This window comes from Maylandia zebra, linkage group LG6 (assembly GCF_041146795.1).
Source record: "Maylandia zebra isolate NMK-2024a linkage group LG6, Mzebra_GT3a, whole genome shotgun sequence".
NCBI classification, from domain to species: domain Eukaryota; kingdom Metazoa; phylum Chordata; class Actinopteri; order Cichliformes; family Cichlidae; genus Maylandia; species Maylandia zebra.
This window is the reverse complement of record NC_135172.1, coordinates 18,282,500-18,303,134: the sequence shown is the minus strand read 5'-3', so window position 1 is coordinate 18,303,134 and position 20,635 is coordinate 18,282,500. Positions and strand designations below refer to the sequence as shown.

At 41.1% G+C, this 20,635-nt stretch overlaps 1 protein-coding gene and 2 long non-coding RNA genes across 6 annotated transcripts; 1 reads left to right on the top strand and 2 right to left on the bottom strand.

Moving 5' to 3' along the window:
- The first annotated feature begins 810 nt into the window (after window positions 1-810).
- Window positions 811-2,926, top strand: LOC143418985 (uncharacterized). Its single transcript, XR_013098932.1, has 2 exons — window positions 811-930; window positions 1,009-2,926. It is a non-coding gene; the product is annotated as an uncharacterized LOC143418985 (long non-coding RNA).
- A 914-nt stretch (window positions 2,927-3,840) lies between these two features.
- LOC143418984 (uncharacterized) lies at window positions 3,841-6,685 on the bottom strand. Its single transcript, XR_013098931.1, has 3 exons — window positions 6,470-6,685; window positions 6,184-6,312; window positions 3,841-4,362 (listed from the first exon to the last, which is right to left on the bottom strand). It is a non-coding gene; the product is annotated as an uncharacterized LOC143418984 (long non-coding RNA).
- A 2,738-nt stretch (window positions 6,686-9,423) lies between these two features.
- Window positions 9,424-20,084, bottom strand: tmem192 (transmembrane protein 192). 4 transcript variants are annotated; one of them, XM_004549292.4, is made up of 6 exons: window positions 19,919-20,084; window positions 19,016-19,171; window positions 18,662-18,923; window positions 18,425-18,547; window positions 11,351-11,456; window positions 9,424-10,129 (listed from the first exon to the last, which is right to left on the bottom strand). In XM_004549292.4, exons 1-6 carry the CDS (start codon window positions 19,946-19,948, stop codon window positions 10,015-10,017), a joined length of 792 nt encoding a protein of 263 aa, XP_004549349.1. In that variant the 5' UTR covers window positions 19,949-20,084; the 3' UTR covers window positions 9,424-10,014. The 4 variants fall into 4 exon arrangements, with proteins under 4 accessions (XP_004549349.1, XP_004549350.1, XP_004549352.1 ...); XM_004549293.5 differs by having other exon boundaries at window positions 19,016-19,168; XM_004549295.4 differs by lacking the exon at window positions 19,919-20,084 and adding an exon at window positions 19,734-19,861 and having other exon boundaries at window positions 19,016-19,168.
- Between the last annotated feature and the right edge of the window lie 551 nt (window positions 20,085-20,635).

Here is a 20,635-nt window from a genome sequence, read left to right as displayed (position 1 = left end):
AGGCAAAATGGATCCATGCTTTCACACCACACCAAACTGTGACCCAAATGTTGCAGCTAAAATTGATATCCATCAGATCAGCAACATTTCTACAACGTTCTATTGTCACATTTTGGTGAGCCCGTGTGAAATATAGCCTCCTGTTCTTAGAGGACAGAAGTGGCAGAAGTCTGCTGCTGTAGCGCATCTCTTTCAAAGTTCTCACCATTCTCTGTGAACCGTAGAGATGGTTGTGTGGGAAAATCCTAGCATTTAAGCAGCTTCTGAAATACTCAGACCCCCATTTGACAACATAACACATTTGAAAAGATTAAAACCGCCTTTCTTTCTCATTCTGATGCTCACTTTGAACTTCAGCAGGTCATCTTTATCATTTCTACATTCCTAAATCCACTGAGTTGCTGCCATCTAACTGGCTGACTAGAAATTTTCTATAACAAGCAGTTGAACAGGTATACCCAGCATAGTGGTTGGTGACTGTATAATTAGAAGCAAGAAGTTTAGTGAGCTAGATTCAAGATTGTTTGTTTGTCACGCGCATGGTTATACAGGTATAACACGCACTGAAATGTGACCTGATACGCTCCTCGACTGTGCAAAGAAATAAAAAAAGAGATCCTTTCTATGAGTAGTCTGCATGTTCCAGCTTTGCCAGTGTGGGTTTAGTAATTCCAGCTTTAGGCGTGGAAATGAGCCTGTGTGGTAGCTCTGTCTGTGCCTGAGCATAAAATTATACAGTGAAGCTACACTGTGGCAAAGAGTAATTTCTTCACTCCTCTGTATAAATGAGTCCTGTTTTGTGTTGTATAGTTGTGTAGATGGAACTGCCATTCACTGGCTTTGAGCTGACCTTCATCATCGTTGCCTTCATCATCTTCACTCTCTTCAGTTTGGCTTCAGTCTGTTTTCAACCACAGGCAGCCCGGCCAGGTACACATTTAGCCTCTGATATCACCACAGAAACCAACGTCAGCCTCTCTAACGCCGATTATCTATGCTCTATCTCAGAAAAAGATGTCTATGAAGTGAAGAAACTGCAGCCATGTAACAAGAAGCAGAGAGTGATCATCAAAGAAGCTGGACAGAACGCATAAAGCAAACATTATAAACCCCAGCTGAGTGAAGGCAAAACTGAAAACACCGCTTACTGTTCTTCTTTTTTTTTGTATTAGTGTTGACGCAATGCCCATTACAGTAGGTTCCCACAATAAAGATAAGGTGGCAATAAACTGTACCCTATTAATTATACAGCTTCGTGAGTTATGAGTATTGTTATAAGGCTGAAGGTAATCATTTAGAAGTGTAACACAAATTGCTAACAGCATAACGTGATCTCAGCGTATTTGTTCAGGTATCTGGAGAGGACGATTAGATAAACTTGTAGAGCAAAGATCCTGTTTGTACAGTTTATCACTGTAACACCACATCTTTTCTTTCCTCTATGATAATTTGCTCTTTAGCTCCATCTCCAGTTTTAAAAAAGCATCAGCTGAATTCTGAACTGAGGCCACAGAAAAATAGGTAGAGTTAAATGCCGTGGAGCTGAAGAACCAGACAGAGCCGAACACTGATGCACAGATCTCTGACAAGCCGTGATGACTGAGTTAGGATTTAACAAACCAAGTGACTTTCAGCCCCTGCAGCCCTCGTGGGGTGACATCCCAGGGGGTTAGAGGCTGCTCCCTGTGGAGAATGCCCCTCGACCCTTAAGCCCTCCGTCACTCCTCTGCAGTCAGCCGTCTAGCTGTTGACATGAAGCGGAGGAGGAGCTCCAGAATAAAGCAACTGAGGAAGATTTTCTTTTAAAGCCAGCGTCTTTGGTGTGTAATGATGATCCTGTGTGTGTGTGTGTGTGTGTGTGTGTGTGTGTGTGTGTGTGTGTGTGTGTGTGTGTGTGTGTGTGTGTGTGTGTGTGTGTGTGTGTGTGCTCCTGTTCATGTGTATATGCAGCCATTGAGGTTAGTATTGGGCTGTTGAAGAGATAAAGGGTCTTCAGAGTAATTAAGCTCTGGCTGGATGGCTACAGCCCTCATTAACACTGACGATATTGTGGCATGACAACAGACCCACTATCACTCTAATGATGGTCAATGAACTCACCAGGCCACAATCCACACCCGTGCACAAAGACACAAGGGCAAGGACACACCCCTACAAATTCAGACATCACGGCACATTTCAACTATGGCCACTCGTTTCATCACCTACACTCTGCTCCTGAATGAGAAACAGAAGAACCCACACAAGCTCCGGCCATCACGTCAGCTCTTTGATTCATAAGACCTTAGACTATGGAAACATCTCACGTGCAAACCATCCTATAAAGAGAGGGGTGATCATTCTTAAAAAGAAACAAACATAAACTCTTCCATATAAAGCACAAGGAGGTCATAATTATATGCAATCTTTGGACTATTTGTGAAATCGTGGTCTTATAATGCCAATATTTGTTTTTATTTTATTTTCAGCCCAGCAGTATTTGCAACAAGGCTTATAACAACCTATATGCCTATATTGGCCTTCATTTTTTTCTCATGTAATCCATTCTGTATCAAATCACCCAGAAATTTCCCAGAAATTCAGAACTCATTCACATTGTCTTTCTTGAACAACCAGCAGTGTGTACAATGGAAATGTGTTCAGCTTTCTATTATAACATGTAGCCCAACTGCTAAATATTTACATCTGAGAACCTACGATGAAAAATATTTATAACTAAATATTTCCGTTAAGCCGACTGGTTCTGGTATCTTTGTTTTTAGCAAAATAAATCCTTGATAAATCATAATACTGTGTTATATTGGTCATGAAATATTTCAATATCACCATTGAGCAGTCCCGCTGCTCATGATTTTTTAATATAACTGTGTTCTAATGTAAAAGGCAGATGTGTATGAATAGTCTGAAAATAAAGATGGGAAGTTTATTGGGTTTATTTTGTTCTATCTCTAATGTAAAATTAAAAACTGTGGCACAGAGAATCACCAGATCCTCAACCATCATCAAATCTACAGCTGTACATCAGCTAAACATCAGTATCAACCTATGTGATTGATATCAAGTATAAAAAAATGGGCGTTGATTTGCCACATTAACTGTGCGCTAGATAAATGTTTGAAAATAGTGTGCTAAGGAACTGAGAGGATGACCTGTCTTTTGTTTATGCCTCCAGCGAAGTTGAAAAGACTTTCAAGAACAGTGATCTGGAAGCTCAATGGGGAAAAAACCTCACTAAAAAGTTCTACTGGTCACCCATCTACAGCATGTACCTTATATTACCATTTCAGTGTTTTAATGATATGTGCTAATGATCACCCAAGTCTAAAAGTTACAGGGGCATTTTATGGAGCACTGTTCTTCCGAGCAAGTTTTGTCAGAGATAAAGAAAGCTCCTTATCTGCTGATTCCGGTCAAGAGATAATGACAGAGGAAAAGAAGAAAGTGAAACTTTAAGAGGGGAGGAGACGCTGTAAAGTCAGTACAGCTGCTGGGAAAACCAGGACTGCTGTTAACACTCGTAATAACAGCAGCCCTGCAGTCCAACTGTTTTCTGAGCTGCACACTAATTCAGAGCACACTGCCTGCTGAGTTCAGGCACACATTGGACTAAAATATGAGCACGCTGAGCGACGGGATTAATAACGGGGCTGGTACTTGGGAATGCTTCAAATAAATGACAAAAAAGTATTTAATCAGCTAATAAAATTCTTGCTCTAATCCAAAAAGAGGCTGATGTTTTAGCGCAGATACAAGTAGCAAGACAGCATTTTGGTTACTTTACACTCAGAGAGGTAAATCCACTTTCCAAATGGTTTCCATCACACACATGAACACATAAAGCACACATCCTGATGCTGTTTTAGCAAAGCAGAAAGAAACAATTTAGATAAATGCTCATCCTTCTCAGTCATTTCCACAGCAAAAGTGGATTTGCAGCTGTTCTGTTTTCTATCGATGTCAACTCATTATCTTCACATGTTATCTTGGGCTTGTTGTTTGTTAAACACTTCATACAATGCAAAAATGCACTGCACTGTTTAAGTAACCAAAGATGGCTCTCACGCCACAAAAGAACAAGCTTCACCTGCAGCCCTGCCAGGGTACTGCAGCAGTGTGAGAGCTCGCCCAGTCTGTGTGTGCCTCTCTCACGGGGGTGTGTTCAAGCAGGCTGGGTAATCCTCGTAAACACGAATAATCCCTTTTATAAGGGCAAATTATTACAACACGCTCTGCAGCGAAGACCTGGTGGGAGAATCTGGTATGAATCTTACTCTCTTACTCCAAAGGGCAGGTAGACAGAAAGTGAGGAACACAGAGAGGCAGAGGTCTGGCAGGAGTTAGCAGGCAGTGGATACCAGGTGGCTGTGAATGACAATTGAGACCAAATAAGCATATTCAAATTGGGAAAATAAAAGTTTTTTAAATGACAAAGGCAGCTGATATGCAAAGTGCAGCTCACCACAGAAACAAACTACATACCTCAGCAGAGTGTTTGCAGCAGGATGAATGTGTGTGTTTGTGTGTTGTTGGGGAAGAATCTCTGTCATTTCAAGGAGCATTTTTGCAAACATCATAAAGCAATAAAAGGCAACATTTGAAAATGCGACACCGACAAACAACACTAAAAAACACAAAGACCCTGGCCTTGGCTTTATTCTTGAGAGCTGAAGGAGCTGACGGCCCAGGTGCTCGTTCAGAGACTCTCTGACTGTTTCAAGCCCTGCGGTCCATTAGTGTCCTGCTGCTCCTCTAATCCTCATTCACATGTAACGGCTGACATTTCATCTTAATGTGTTAATTCATTAGCTGGGTGCTGAATGGAGAGACTCAGTCCACAGAGACGGCCGTCAGCAGACACACTAATGAGTCCCCCCCGCGCGCAGCCGGTGACTGCAGAGCTAATGCCAAGTGAAGTGGGTTACCTGCTGCAGGAAACCCCAACGATGGGCTACCCGGATACCCACGCAGGGCTGGATATTTCTTGGAATGTGGCATAATAAAAACAGCGCTTATACAATACAGACTCTTTTTACCAAAACCAAACAAAAGAAGCAAAGCCGAGAGAAATGCTGCTATTGTAAATGAAAAACCTGTCAGCACCACTCTTTGGGCTTTTAAATGTGCAAAGTTCTGCTTTATTTGATTTATGTATTCATTTTTAATTTCACCGTGGATCCATTGTAAAAAAATATATTATTTAATGATTATTTAATCATTTTTGGCATAATAATAATAATAATGTATTTTATCAGTGGGAAAAGCTGTGATGCAGTTAAAAATCCAGACTTTATCCCTTCCCCCTTCCCACTCTAAAAATCCTTGCTGAGGTTCTGCTGCTCCCTCTCATCGGATGACGCCAGAAAAATAAGAATAACTAAACAATCTTTATATAAGTTAGCCACAGAATGCTGTTTACTTCTCTGGTTATCCTTGTGCTATAAGATATTTATCAAGTTCACCTGGATATTGTGGGTTGTTTTTTTTAACTGTAATGGTTTATCCATGTGATGAGAGAAACAACCAACTAAAAGCCAACATTACAGAGGCAGGCCTTCATGCTGTCACTCAGAGACAGTACAAGATCTACACAGACAGTTAAGACGTCTTTGGCCATCATTAGTCTGCCATCCCCTAGATTTCATTCAGAGGACCGCTGCCCCCACCACCTCAACACCCAAAAGCTCCAGATGTATATATGTGTGTGTGTGTGTGTGTGTGTGTGTGTGTGTGTGTGTGTGTGTGTGTGTGTGTGTGTGCGCGCGTGTGTGTGTGTCTTCATCTGTTGGGGGGCAGGAGAGAGCTAGGCGGGATCTGGTTCTTGGAGGACCTGCTATTTCCAGTCACAGCTTCTTAAATCTTTGCTCTAATGTTACAGGTGATAAATCTTCCCTGCCTGCTCACTCCGCTCTCTTTGAAAATATCAGCCACTTGCGCACACAAAATACAGCATGCAGCATGAGTGTGTGTTCAAGGGGTAGTTCAGGGTGCACGGAGGGGGCTTCCTGTCATTTGAATTACCCCTCTACATGTGGGGTCAATATGTGCCGAAATGTGTGTTTGTGTGTGTGTGTTTGAGGGATAGAGAGTTTGTGTGTGTATGGGGGGGGGGGCTGTTGTGGGAACTACCCACCCACCCCCCTCCCTCTAAAAAAGGCTGTATAAAGGAGGAAGGGGGAGAAGCACCTTTGTCACTTCGCTCTCAGACACAGAGACAATCACTCTGGACACACACATTCCTTCAGGGACATAGCGATTATCCTCAGAAGAGATCTACTTGTTCGTACTGGATTCTCCCAGAGGAGGATTTTCTGACTGAAAAGAGAAGAGGGGCAAATCTGAAAGACACTCAGCATCTCCAGTCCGGATTTGAGCTACAGGGACTCTCCGGAATTATTTGTGAAAATTATCATAAGTTTCAGCTCCTGAAACCAGCTGCCACCTAACTATGAGGATATTCAACCTGCTCTACCTTCTCATGCTGCTCGCAGTCATGGCAGCATCGGTCTCCTCTGCCAAGCCAGGTAAGCGTCCTCAGACTTCACCACCCAGAGGTGTCCATTTAAAGGGGGACGCCTATAAATCTGAACGTTAACGTTAGTAATGTCTGCTAGGTACAAAAATAAATACATAAATAAAGCTTTACAACCAGTTACATGGACCAAAACATAGTCCCGGTCAGCAGCGTTCTGAATCACTGCGCACTGACCCTTAAACTCGCATCCATAGCAACAAGCTTGGACTATGTTAGCTATAGTTAACTGTCACTAATAAAACAGATTAGCTTAACCCTATGAGTTAAACAGACTTAAAACTTTTAATAGAAAAGTTTATTTTATTTTTCTGTTTTAACCTAAGCAATGTTAAAAGTGCGCGAGAAAATTTGACGGCCAATTATTGACGGGATGTTGGACGTTACTTCTTTATAACAGTGGTGATGCATTCACTGCTTGTTGTGAAAATTGTTGTGAAAAAGTTAAATAGTCAATATTTACAGTTATTATCTCAAAGATTTTCACCCGGTAACTTGAAATTATTTTTCTCAGTTTTGAGTTATTAGGTCAAACTTTTTTTTTGACTATTTGGAAATAAATAAATGAAACTTTTAGTGGTGGAATCAAGCTTCCTCAGCTCAAAGGCTTCAGTCTCATAAACAAATTACAGCTGAGTGACACTGATAATTAAGTGTCGGTATTTATTGATTTCGCATAATGCAGGAAAAGCACTTTTTAAAGCCTCCTTTTAGCCTGACCACAAATAAGTACCCCCCATCTGTAATAAGGAAAAAAAACGTTTTAGTGTTCCTGCCTCGTAGCAGGTGCGCTTTCCCCCGCAAATTCTCGACTTTTTTTGCGGTTATCTTTGCGCAGATGCAAAAAAAAAAAAAAAAAAGAAAAGAAAAGAAAAGAAAAAAAGGGGAGGGGGCGGCTGCTGTTAAAGGGGGAGGTTTTGTGCCTCGGGTCGTGATATAGGTTCATGTGCTGATGGCGAGGACACGATGATGAGAGGATAAAAGGAGGAGTGGAGGACAGCGGAGCGCCGCCGGGGTATCCGCAAAGCGGACCGGTGGGCCCTTTGTCCCCGGCTGGAAGGCGCTCCGGAGCGCTTTTGTTAATGACAGTGTTAAAACTTCATGCAAATACCCGTGCTTTATTTACATGACATGGAGTAGCAGTGGCAAGTATAAAGCAGGCTACCTTCAGGGTGGGGTGGGGGGCAGCTTCTTTCAGAGGTACAGGCAGAGAGGGTGGGAGGGGAGTCATAAAGTCATCTGGCGGTTTATCTCTTCCTGGGCTTGGCTGGCAGTCTGGATTTATTAGGGACGTATAAAAATAATCACGTGTTAGGTGAGTGTGTCCCAGCTGTTTGTAAATGGGTTGCAATAAAAAAAAAAAAAAAAAGAAACTCTTAAAGTGGTCAGGAGAGGTTATAGAGTTGCAGAAGGTTCAAAATTATATATGCCAGGCATCCACCTGCAGACCGCATGAATGGGCAGCTTTTTGCCTGATAGCAGTCTAATTTAATTAAATATCTGTTTACATCTACAATCAAACCATCTCTTTTACTCCAGATTTCTTGAACCTGAGGAAAAAATACCACAGACACCACTGCCCACACAGACGCTGCCTGCCTCTGCACTCCAGAGTACCCTTCCCTTGAGGTAAGAGACATTCACTCATGCATGTGTTCATATATAGCAGGAGGTTATGAGCCGAGCCTAACAAAAACAGGCTACGTGGCCGGCAGGTTGGCAGTCAGGAAAAGCGTGTGTGTGATTAGTGTTTACGAAGAACAGAGGACATAAATCTCACAAACTGAACTGGGAGGAGGTGAAAGAGGGGACTCAAGGTGACTTTATGTCTAAATGCTGTTTTTATCCATTACAGGTCAGGAGAACTGCAATGGGGAAGACTCGAGGAGAGAAATGTGAATATGGACCGCAGTTTGTGGCAGAAACATCACGGCTGGAGCCCATGAAAGAAGGGGAGATATGGGACTCCACAAAGATGCCACCCACAGACTTTAATGTACATGTATCTGCTTCTGCAGCAAGAATCTGAATATTCATTAAACCATGAAAAGCTACAACAGCTGGGCGACCACAGAGCTGGGCTCGGCCAGTTTTGAGCTCCTTCCAAATGATAAAACGGGGAAAATAGCATGAGAGCTTTTAATCAATATCATCAAGTATATTCAATAATCGATTTAAAAAGCTGCGGACCAAAGAGCTGTAAATACCCCTAGTATAGCTACAAATTGTTTATATTGTATGTTCAGATGTTTATTGAATTACTTTTTAATAAAAACAAAACAAAAAAGAAAACTATTTTGATTGTGTTTGTGTTAAAGATGCAATGCACTACATCCAGATTACACTTAACTCTTGACAAAACAGGTTTAAAAAAAAAAAAAGTGTGTGTGTGTATATATATATATATATATATATATATATATATATATATATATATATATATATATATATATATATATATATATATATATATATATATATATATATATATGAGAGAATGTTAAATGCCCCGTATCAAATGGGGGATCCTGCTACCTGAAGGCCTCCTATTAAATCTGCACTCTCATCTGGAGCCACACGGGAAAGCCCTTGTAAATATTGCGCTCCCTGTGGAGTTACGGATGCCGGAGCATAAAGGAGACACAATGCGGAACAAACACCAAGGCTTCAAATGACAATCTCCACATTTCATTAGTGTAGAGTCCCGTGACTGTTGGGAGTTTTAAGCGAAGAGGGAGAAGGCATTTACTCCAGCTGATGTTGACACTGCTGTGTTTCTATTGTTTCGTGCTCTTGCACCACATCACACAAGATAAACACTCGCCGACAAAAACAAAGCAGTTGCCACATACTTGGATACAGTCTCAACTCTCGCAGTGAAAAGGCTTTAAAAATCACAAGAATATTAAAGATTTATTGAAATCTGATCACAAACGATTCCAGTGACTGAACAAAGAAACACACTCCCCAAATAAACCACCGGCACACACATTTTTAGATACATAAAAAGCACTTACACGTTTTACAGCATGGTTTAACCGCTCTCGTTTAGTTTGATGCTGATAAGTGACAACCTCTCCCTGCTCGGTGAAGATGATCTTTAGAACAATTTCACCGCTCTGTTTCTTTCACAGCAACAAAAAGCGGCAGCACACGTGGGTCACCGGGGGTCGTGGCACAGTGATAACCCCCCCGCCCACCTCTGATCTGTGACCCACGACTTCTCCCCTCTGCCTCTTTAACTGCCCTCCCGCTTTCAGTTCACCTCCTCCTCCTTTATCTGTCCATTTCAGGTGAAGATGCCCCACAGAGGAGCCCTCTCACTCAGTCTGTGTGTACAGGTGCATTTGCCCACAGCTTCCCCTTCTTTTAAAGCCTCCAATTGCTTTTTTAAAATTCCTTGTAGAGTTAAATGATCAGGCTCTTTTTCCCCAGAGTGTTGGAGGGTGTCCTCGTCTGGCATCGAGGAAGAGGCCAAACTGTGGTTAGTGCTGTGCGGTGAGGTTGAGCAGCCTCTTGCTCAGTATGGTGTTGTGCTGTTTCAGGTACTCGATCAGATCGGCCTGTTTCTCCACCACCTCCTCCAGATTAGAGCTTCCTCTGTAACAAAAATAAGAGTTTGTAAAAGATCCTCATACAAGAATACCAGCCTTGAGGGTTATCTCAAGTATTTCTCAAACTATGCAGCAATAAAAAAAAAAAAAAGAAAATGTCTACAAAATCTTCAAAAAGAGTGTGAGGGTCCAAAAATGCCGCCATCATCTCCGAGCCGAAGCTCATTTAAAATGGACTGAGGGAAAGTGGAAAGCTGTTCTGTAGTCAGACGAATTGAAATTTGAAAGTCTTTCTGCAGACAACACCAAAGAGCAGAGGGAGCATCCAGCTTGCTTCGGCGCTCAGTTCAAAAGTAAGCATCTTTTGTGTACATTAGTGTCAATGTACATTTGGAAAGCCATCATCAATGCTGAAAGGTATACACGCAGCTTTTGGGGTGACACGCGCTCCCATCCAGGTGACGTCTTACTCGTGAAAGACGTTCCATATTTGAGCAAGACAATGCTAAGCCACACACTGCATCTACTGCTACAGCATGTCTTTGTAGCAGAAGAGTCCAGGTGCTTAACTGGCCTACAGGTCAGATCTTACCCGAATAAAAAAAAACATAATATAAAAAAATTAAAATTGGCCAGTCATTAAATGGAAAATAAGACCCAAGACTGAGCAGCTAGGATCCTGTATTAGACGAGAATGAGACAACATTCCTCTCCAGCAGCTCCTCTCCTCAGTGCCCAGATGTTTACAGACTTGTTAAAAGAAGACTGGATGCTACACATGACCCTGTCTCACATGTTTTGGTATCTGATTGTATATACACAGGTTTGGAAGCAACATATGCTACCAGCCAGGGCTTGCTTGTTTCAGTAAGAAATTAAAGTCTGCACATATTAGAGCACCTCACTCACTGAAACATTTAATTCACTATGAAACAAAACAAACAAACAAAAAGATCACAAAGGAAGCCTGTAAAACATGCACCAAGTCTCATGTTGTGCCTCATCAGGCCCACATGACTGCATCTCCAAGCACTAACATCATAAAATTGTACTTTTTACCAAAGTTATTTTGTAATCTTTACCATCTGAATGTGAGGTAAATTGTAAACCGATCACGGGAGATGCTCTTAAACTGATCCCTTTTAAAATGGAAACTCATGCTGCTATGGCTTAAAATCACATTCATTCAATTCATGTGTCTCCACAGAGGAAACTTAAATCTGAGCACAGCGACACTTCTGTGGGTGCCTGAGTGAAACTGCTGTACCTGAATCCCGTCTCAGTCGGTGCGTTGGTGACGCTGTAGGTGTGTGAAAGCTCTTCCTGGCTCACATCTGGTGCAGCGCGCTCTCTGTTGAACCGCATCACTTTAACTGGAAAAGCAAACAAAAAGCTCTTAGCCTCGCAATAAAATCATCAAACCCGAGTTTTAATGCTGCCGACTGCTTGTAAAGGCACACAGACATTATTGAGCAGTGACAGGTTTCTACCCACGATAATCACCTAGGTGAGAAACATGACACTTTTAAAAAAAAATTTAAATTGTTTTTCATCCCTCTGACTCTCCTAAACACATAGAGGCTGTTATATCCTGCAGTTAGTTCTTATGGGCTGCCATATCCTGCACTTAAACCTCTAATTCTCACACCCTAAACATGCACCTTTACTAAGGGGTGGTGCTAGCAGCAAGGTGTGTGTATGGTGGGTCCAATAGTTTACAGTAAGAGAAGCTGCAAACAAAATATGTGCTGGAGGAGTTTTTAGGGTCACAAGGCTACGGTTTGAGTACGTCTGTAAGCCTGTATGGGTGAGGCTGCGATGAAGGCCAAAGGGAGGAGCTGGCCGAGTATTGATAAGACTTGAGCGTCATTAGCCAGAAGAAATTGTCAGGGAGGTTCTAAAGAGCACTATCTTTACTTTGCTACAGTGCAGCATCTCAACATCAACACTCACACACAATCCAAAGAAATGCTACACATTCCTGCATAATGAGGCCCTAAATCTGTGTGTGTGTGCTCACAAGTAAATAAAGCAATAATAAGTAAGTATTTGTGGGAGAGATTCCTACATTCCTCAGAAATGAGGTGGAGGAGAGAAAAGCAAAAGGTATAAAGGCAAAATGTCACGATGAGCCTTTGTTTGATGCAGAAAAATCACAAACTGCTCTGAAATATTTACAATACCAGGAGAGAGAAAAAAAAATCAACCATTTTCCCAGCTCACAAAAACGCTTTCATATATTAAATTTAAAAAAAAAAAAATTAAAAGAAAAGTTTCATACACGAAAAATGCCTTTCAAAAATATTTTTTTTTTAAAAAGCAGATGTATGGACAAATGTCCCTGAAAACTTTGCAGATTTCATTTTACTTTAAATATATTTGAACATTTAGCCGTTTTACCTTACATTAATTAGAACATTTAACAACGCAAATAAATCTAAGGAAAGCATGCACTGCATGCGGCAGGAAAAATCTTATTAACATCATAAAATGATGTATTTACATTTAGTTTTAGCAGACACACTGTCAGCGCTGCAGGCATCTGCTTCAGTAAAATTCCGACTTCAACAGACAGACACAACAGGATGGATGGATTGGGCAGTGTAAAGGAAGTGATACATTTCACATGTTCTTGTTACAGACTCTCACGGCTGGACAGACAGAGCTCAGGCCTGGTCTGCTCGCATCTGAGAAGCCTCAATGACCCATCCAGGAAGGCCCATTTCCAGGTGACAACAGCAAAGCTGCAGAAGTGCTAAGAGCGAATGCGCCCAGCATGGTAGTGCGCCGGAAGTGTCGGTGCGGCGCGGCTTTGCAGACCATACGTCTACATTGTTGTAGCTATGCACCATCAGCAGGGGGCAGTGTCAAAAATATGTCCCACAACCAGTTATGTGGGCTACTCTTGTTAAAGTTTGTGGTGTTACAACTTCTACCACGAAAAGACAAGTGTTACCACAAGAGTCTTTCTAGTGAAGCAAAGCAAAACAATGAAAACTACTGACTGAAGCCATACTTGATGCTTTTCAACAAAGCTTTGAGATTCTTAATGTTTTTGAAGGACCACATGCAAGTACATCTGCATAACAGCTTTGGTAAAGTTCCCACAATCCTCCTTCTCTTAGCCAAAGAGCATCAATGCAGCACCATGACCTAGCCACATAACAGAGAGGAACCAGCAAGAACACACTTTTGAACAGAAAGCATATAGATAACAGAGAGAAGCAGCGGTGAAGTCTTCTAGGTGTAGTATATGCTATGAAAAAACATCAAAGTCGGGCACAGAGTAGCAAAAAGTGGTTAAGAACAGCAGAGCCGAGACCCTGTGGAACTTCAAGTTCCAGACACACGAGCAGCTGCTGACTAACCGGCCAGACACAGCGGTGGCTGACGAGAAGCAGAGGAGGCCAGCTGTGACAGATGTGGTAATCCCAGCTGACAATAACATCAGAAAGAAGGAGCACGAGAAGACGGAGAAGTAGCAGGGCCTGAAGGAACCAGTGGAACAGATGGTGGACAGAGTGGAGGAATTTGCTATATTAGGCTAGGAGAACACACAACAGGTTCAACATCTGAGATGATGAGCAGTGCAGTCCTGGGAACAGCTAAGATACTGCTCTGAATCCTAAAACTCCCAGGCTTCCGGTGTAGCAATCAGTGGGTAGAAAGAAGAACGCCAGTGCTCAGTTTCCAATAACTATAGATCTTTTGCAAGTAGGTCAGCCGAGAGCATGTTTTCCCTTACGAGTAATGTTGTCTAAGAGTCTTTTCTATCAGTAAATAGATAAAGTAAGCCACAGTATTGCAAACAATGAGCACAGGGTAATTTTTCATGCAAACCGACCCACATTTACTATATATAGCGAGGTGTGTTGAATGAGGCGCATTAAAAAGGCACATTAACATTTATCATTTACCTGCAGGGAAAAATATTCCAAGCATTAAACATCGATGATTATTTATCATTCATAAAATGGTGTGAGAGATTAAATATTCACTTGTAGTCTGCACTGACAGGCATCAAACAAATATATTCTAAAATAATAATAATAGTAATAATGATAAAATAATGGAGGACCTCCTGATCAAAAATGTGGTTTGAATCTTTTAAAAGTGATTCAGTCTTGTTTTACTTCTCCCCATCATGCAGTATATGGGGTTGGTGTGTGATCGGGTTATACTGCAGCTATCAGCATCAATGTGTGTGTGTGTCTCTGTTGTGCCCTGCAGTGCTTACACTAAGTTCTTGGTCAGCCAGAAGAGAGAGATGTAAGGTAGGCCTTTGAAGGCAGGGGCATGGCTTTGATGTGCAAGGAGGTCTATAGAGGAGAGGGTATTCATGTTAAAATGAGAGAGGTCGAAACATACAGAAAACCTTCAAAGACACACACACACACACACGAGCACAGACACATACCCACACACGCAATCACAATCAGGCACGCACTTCAAAGACAAGTTGAACGAGGACTTTATGGCTGCAGGCATTACATCTCTCTCTGAGAAAAAGAAGAAAAAGAGTTTGCTTTTTTCATTTTCTTTTTCACGACCTCACTGGTGCCACCTTGACTCTCTCCGATCTGTCAGGGTGCCTGTTTGTGCTCGGTTCGTGCTGTGAGGCATCGTTCTGATTGTGCTATGCCTGACTGCACTGATCTGAGCAGGAATGCAACCGGTGACCAGGGACACCCCCCACCACATACAAACACACTGAAAAACCAGCACTGTAAACACAGGGACAATGTGCATGGGTCTCCCATGGGTGAAGAGGGTGAAGGGGGTGAGGGCTACCCTTTGGCTAGGTTAAATCCTAATGCCTCTAATCTTTTCTCTGTGGCTCTTCGGTATCTTCATCTCACATCTGTGCCCCTCAGCTGCCAAACACAACTTTAATATGGATTTCCTTTCATCACATGATTCTTCAATATCAGCATCCTCTGATTTAGCATCTTTAACAGGAGTTTTCACTCAGAGGGAGGCAGGACTACACACACACACACACACACACACACACACACACACACACACACACACACACACACACACACACACACACACACACACACACACACACACACACGGCAAAATACTGTTAACTGCCGATTACGACAATATCGCATCGTGGTATTTTTGAAGACAACAAATTGGAATTCACACAATTGATTAAAAAAACAGATCTTTGTCATATGTTGCTGCGATCTTCACCCTCTGACACTTTGGATAAGCCTCAGTTCCTCTAATCTGGATAAGCAGTTAAAAGAAACGGGTGGATGGATGTAGCGGTTGCGTTTGTTAGGGGTTAAGATGCCAACCATGAGCCACAACGTCTCCAGATCACTAGCACCTGGGGGGGCTTTAGTCACATCTCTCTCATTCATTTCCTGTGGTTCCTCCCCGTTCTTCAACAAAGGCAGAAAAACAAATCTGTATAACCCCGATAACTTGCCAAATGAAACCAGATACCTTTTTAGTGCCTTATTTACTAAAAACAAAACAAACAAAAAATTTCTTTCCTTCTTTAAAACTTCTATTCTTCTCAGACACGTCATGAATGAGTGAACCACATAAGAAGATTTTAAATCAGTGAACTACTTCATAAAATCAAAAAATTAAGAATTGCTTTGGGTGCGTCTGCTTTTGATTCCTTTCCCCTGAACTAAAGTTTGACTTCCTGCTACCACACAGTTTAGTTTGATGTGCCTCAAATGGAAAACTGGGAAGAATTTCAAGAATTTCTGGAGATTTATATTAAAATAAGGCGTTGACTTAATTTACAGCTGTGCACGTACGCGGTGTATAGCTTCATCTTATAAAATACTTATGTACAATTAAATGAAGTAAATCTGAGTCTCTGTCCTGTAAAACCATCTGAACACAGCAGTGTCTTCTACTATACCCGGTCCTCCTGTATGAAAACTGATTTGGTTTTAGGCATGCACGGCATCACCTGCTTATTTCACTGCATGTGTGGAAAGCATGCATTTAATGCATTTCATGGCTAGATTATGGTTCTGTGCTTTTTATTTTTTGCCTTTTTAAAAATGCATCACACTGTTTGCAAGTCTGATTCTAAAGGCTGTTTCTACATAAAAAGCAAACTTTTAGCTAACCTGACATTAAAAAAACAAACAAAAAAAAAACAAAACCAGATGATAAAAAATTTTGTAGATTAGTTTGGTTTCACCATCCTAATGAACAATTAGTTTTATACTACAAAAAGCAGCGTCACAGTGAGGGACCTTTCCGTTAATAGCCGCTGCTTCGAGCCAACAAGCTACCAAAGCTACTTAATCTGAAATGTGTATCACAGGGTTAAATAACAATAGCTAAATTTAACCAGTTTGTTCTTGAGGGTTAAGGCAAAGGAAACGCACACAGTGGACACACAGACAGTGTTCAAAGTCTGCAAACACCGTGCTGAATCTGAAGCAAAGAATCAGCAGATCAGCAGAGAGGAGGAGGGTGGACAGAGAGTTGAATGGTTGATTGTCATGCTGTCGAGTCTGAAAAGGGCAGGGCAGGTATTGTAATGCAAACGCACTAAGACACAGTGTGGGGGTAGTGTGTGTGTAATGTAATCTACAGGGTGTGCCTCTCAATATAAAAAACAGCTGATGTTAGAGCTGCTATCTAATAAGTAATGCTGCAGCACAAAAAACACACTCTTATTATGAACTAGTGATTGAGAACCAACAGTAAAAAAGTGTTATTACATTAAACTCTACAAGCTGTATGGAAGCCAGTGAATGTGGTAGAGATAAAGTCCCAAACGTCTCTGGAGGTCTTATATCAGCTGTTTTTTTTTTTTAATCTGAGAAAAAACATCAAAAAAACCAAAACAAAATAAACTGATATTCGGTATTTAGTCAAGAATTGTTTTCACAATGAAACTCTGGAAAATATCTGGAAAAACCTGGTCTGTGCATTATCTTACATGTGGCAGACACAGGACACCCACTTGTTCGCTCGCGATAGACTCTCTGGACAATTACTTGCTCTATTCCCACAAGGATTCAGTCAAACATTACACAGACTTTACTAGAAAGCAGGCAGGTTAAAGACTGTTTAATGTCTGCCCCGACTGATTAGGGCAAAAAAATGTCTTTAAAAAAAATAAAAAAGGTTTAGGGGCTGTAGTGCATGAGTGAAAACAGCTTTCGTTCATTGCCAGGCGACTTTTTAGGAAAGAGAAGAAAATGTCTTTAACAGTTAAAAAAAAAAAAAAAAGGAAAAAAAAGAAAAAAGAATGATTAAGCTAAGCATGGACTTCCTGTTTATTTTTCCATGTGCTGCCTTTTTGCAGCTAATATACAATACGGGATGCTGTGTAATAATAATAATAATAATAATAATGACGATGATGAATGTAATAACAGAATTCACTGGTATTGTATATCCGTTTTTAATGCAGTGCTGGCTGAGGGCCTGAAGCTCACAGGCATCCAGTAGTGACTTTAAGTCTTGTTCCTTTCTACAGAGAGATTTCCCCAGATTCTTAATGTACTCCAAATGAGATATAGCCATTCAGGGAACATTATTTTTTAAAATTTTCCACAATTTATAGATGCTGTTTTTGTGCAGATCAGTGAAACTCTGCTTTTCCAGTATGCTCATTTTTATACTAAAGTCACTAACCTGTTGCCAGTTAACCTGATTAGTTGAAAATGTTTTTGCAGCTGTTTCATTTTAGCACCACTTACTTTTCCAACCTTTTGCTCTCCCGGTCCCAACTTTTTTGAGACGTGTTGCCGCTGAAGAAATTCAAAGTGAGCTGAGATTTTTTAAGAATATTAAAACACCTCATTTTAAACATTTCATTCATCTTCAGTGTTCTATTGTGAATAAAATATTGGTGTATGAAGTTGAAAATGATTGCATTCTGTCTTTATTCACACACGTCCCAAACCACACCCAGACTTAAGTTTGACCACAACGAGTTTATCTGATCTGTACGTAAAGGAACTTATATTTCAGTTTCTTCTTCATAAAGAATTTTAAAACTGTATATTTTGTCTATACCTACCCTTTTTCAAATGTATATTTGATTTTTAAAATGGTTTATTACTCTACAACTTCAAGGTTAAACTATTTAGATGTGACAGGGAAGGTAGGAAAAAACAAGTACATGTGCAGACTAATTGGTTAGCAACAAGGAGCTCGAGTTTCATCTTTCAAAAAATAATTGTCTTGGTGTTTCAGAATGTAAGCCTGAGTATTTGATGTTAAAGGTCTATATACATTATTTTAGAAACCTTAAATTTGTCTGCAGTCCTACAAAAGGGTCAATCTTAAATCCCCGATTGAGATTCTTTTACGCAACATTAAAATAAGATCACTTTACCTATGTAATACAGCAGGTATGGCAATGTCAACAAGACCTCAAATCCCAGAATACTGAGCAGCACGTAGACGTGTACAGTCTGTGGTAATCTCGCAGCCAGAAGAGTCATAAGCAGAGCGTTTCCTGTTCACACACACAGAAATATAAACACTTACTTATGTTTTAGGATTACTGCCACCTTGTGGATAACACTGCCCATTACAGATTCATTCACTGTATCCTCATGAAAAGTTGTACCTGCAGAGTGTATGATGAACGGCACCTGTTTCAGCCTCTGCATTTGTCTGTAAAACCGCAGGTATCCTCTGCTCCGAGCACGACTGTGGTGGTGATGCACGCAGCCTGTGAACACCAGCACCAGAATCCATAAACACGACTTTGCGAACACGATGACGCTGTCGCCTTGGACTCTCCCCAAAATACTCTTACACACTTCCTCTTGGCCGAATTTTAATACACACAGCACTGCCACGCAGACAGACAACACAACATAAACCACCTGAAAAGAACAAGAGAGTAGAGGATTTGAGACTTACTGGTATTTAATGACTTGGTGAACACTGCGTATGTGCAAATGTGTGCATATCATACATTCAGCAGAGTCAGCAGGATGGCATGGCAGTGTGTTGGCACAGTCTGAAACTCTCTCCTGATGGCAGAGTGGAGGGCATCCGCAGAGATCAGGGGCCCATCCACCAAAGGCTCTTCCTCTATGCTTCGTGTCATATCTGCGGAGGAGCCTGCCTGCTAAAACAAACACATACATGCTTTATGCAACTGCCGCCAGGTCGCTTAAAAGTACCTTAAATTCATTAAGTACGATCAGATCCTTGAGTTTGAGTTGATTTAGCAGCTGTTTACAGGAAGAAGCAGCAAATTTAAACGGTTTTTATCTCAAATTCACTATGGGCTTTTGGGTCTGATAGAAGTAATAAGTGGTGACTGAAAACAATGACTTCCCAAACTTACCCAGAAGCAGGTCTGCAATTAATTTGAGAGCAGACCAAGCAGGTCTGGCTTTAAGGTTTGTGTGCACTTCGAAAATGTATGCAAAACTAACGAGTATTTAAGGCTAGTCAGTCAAGGTTTAGGCACTTCGAAGCGTAAAGACAACTTATGGTGTGCTTACTCCACACCACTTGTGCTGGCTACTAAAAGAAAAAAAGAAGCTAATATAGGGTTTCAGTTCTTAATCTCGGTTCAATATCGGCACTGAAAATAAGGGAAATGAGCACATATTCATGAGTTAAAGAACTCGGTAGAGATATATAGAGCAAACATTTACTAGTTAATTATTTCCAAAACAAACCTGCTGCGGAACAAGAGAAGCAGAGTCGCAGCTAATTCACGTCTCATCGTGTTGTTTTTAGCCGACAGCTTCAACTAGCCAGCTAGCTCACAAGCTAACTTCCGCGTGCAGTTAAACATCAATATAAGGAAACAAGCGCGCTGTTGACGTGGCAATCAATTTAATGTGGATTGAAAGGTACGTACTGCATAAAGCGAGGGTCCCTTTGGGTCCATCTGTCCGGACGTTCAGCGTTTTTAAAATAACAACAACAAACTACATTGGCTTACAATTTATTTGCCAGATAGGTCAGGTGAATATTAGTAAACTTCCGGTCCTTCCTTTTTTGGCGCCGTTTTCTGGCTACTTGCTCAATAGTTCCGTTTTTTTTTTTTAAATTTTAAAACCGAAAAATAATTACATCAAAACGACTTCAGATTGCGGTAAAGCCAAAACCGGACCGGATATGAAAAAAAGTTTACTGGTGTAAAAACCAGTTAGTTTTTTAAAGGCTCATTGAAAAGAGTTTTAAGCCTCAAACAAACTCATCCATCTACGAGGTGAACTATGAACAAAAAACTTGTGATCTGAATTTCTAAAGTGGGAAATGAAAAAAAGGCGAAGGTTTTAAGGGTGAAGAAATGACTCATCCTTCACACTACACTACTCATAATGTACTACAAAACCCGGATTACAATGCCAAGAGCTTACGTAGTGCTGTCTCAGAACATTTTATATATATTTTGTTATTTTTGTTTGTTTCTGTGTGTGTAATAAAATATAATACGACCTTCCTGAAACATTTGAACATTTCCATGGTAACAGCGAACAGCACCAATCAGAGACCTCGCTGGAATTTAGGCTTCTGGGTAAAGTAGTTTTCCCGCGATATCGAAAAACAAAACTGTTATTTGCTAAAATAA

What these genes read in the sequence shown, in the direction of transcription:
- tmem192 (XM_004549292.4), bottom strand. Translation starts at nt 19,948, where the DNA reads ATGGACCCAAAGGGACCCTCGCTTTATGCA. An exon ending in GTTCATCATACACTCTGCAG is followed by an intron (nt 18,548 to 18,661) that starts GTACAACTTTTC and finishes GTGTGTGAACAG; the next exon opens with GAAACGCTCTGCTTATGACT. An exon ending in ATACCTGCTGTATTACATAG is followed by an intron (nt 11,457 to 18,424) that starts GTAAAGTGATCT and finishes TTGCTTTTCCAG; the next exon opens with TTAAAGTGATGCGGTTCAAC.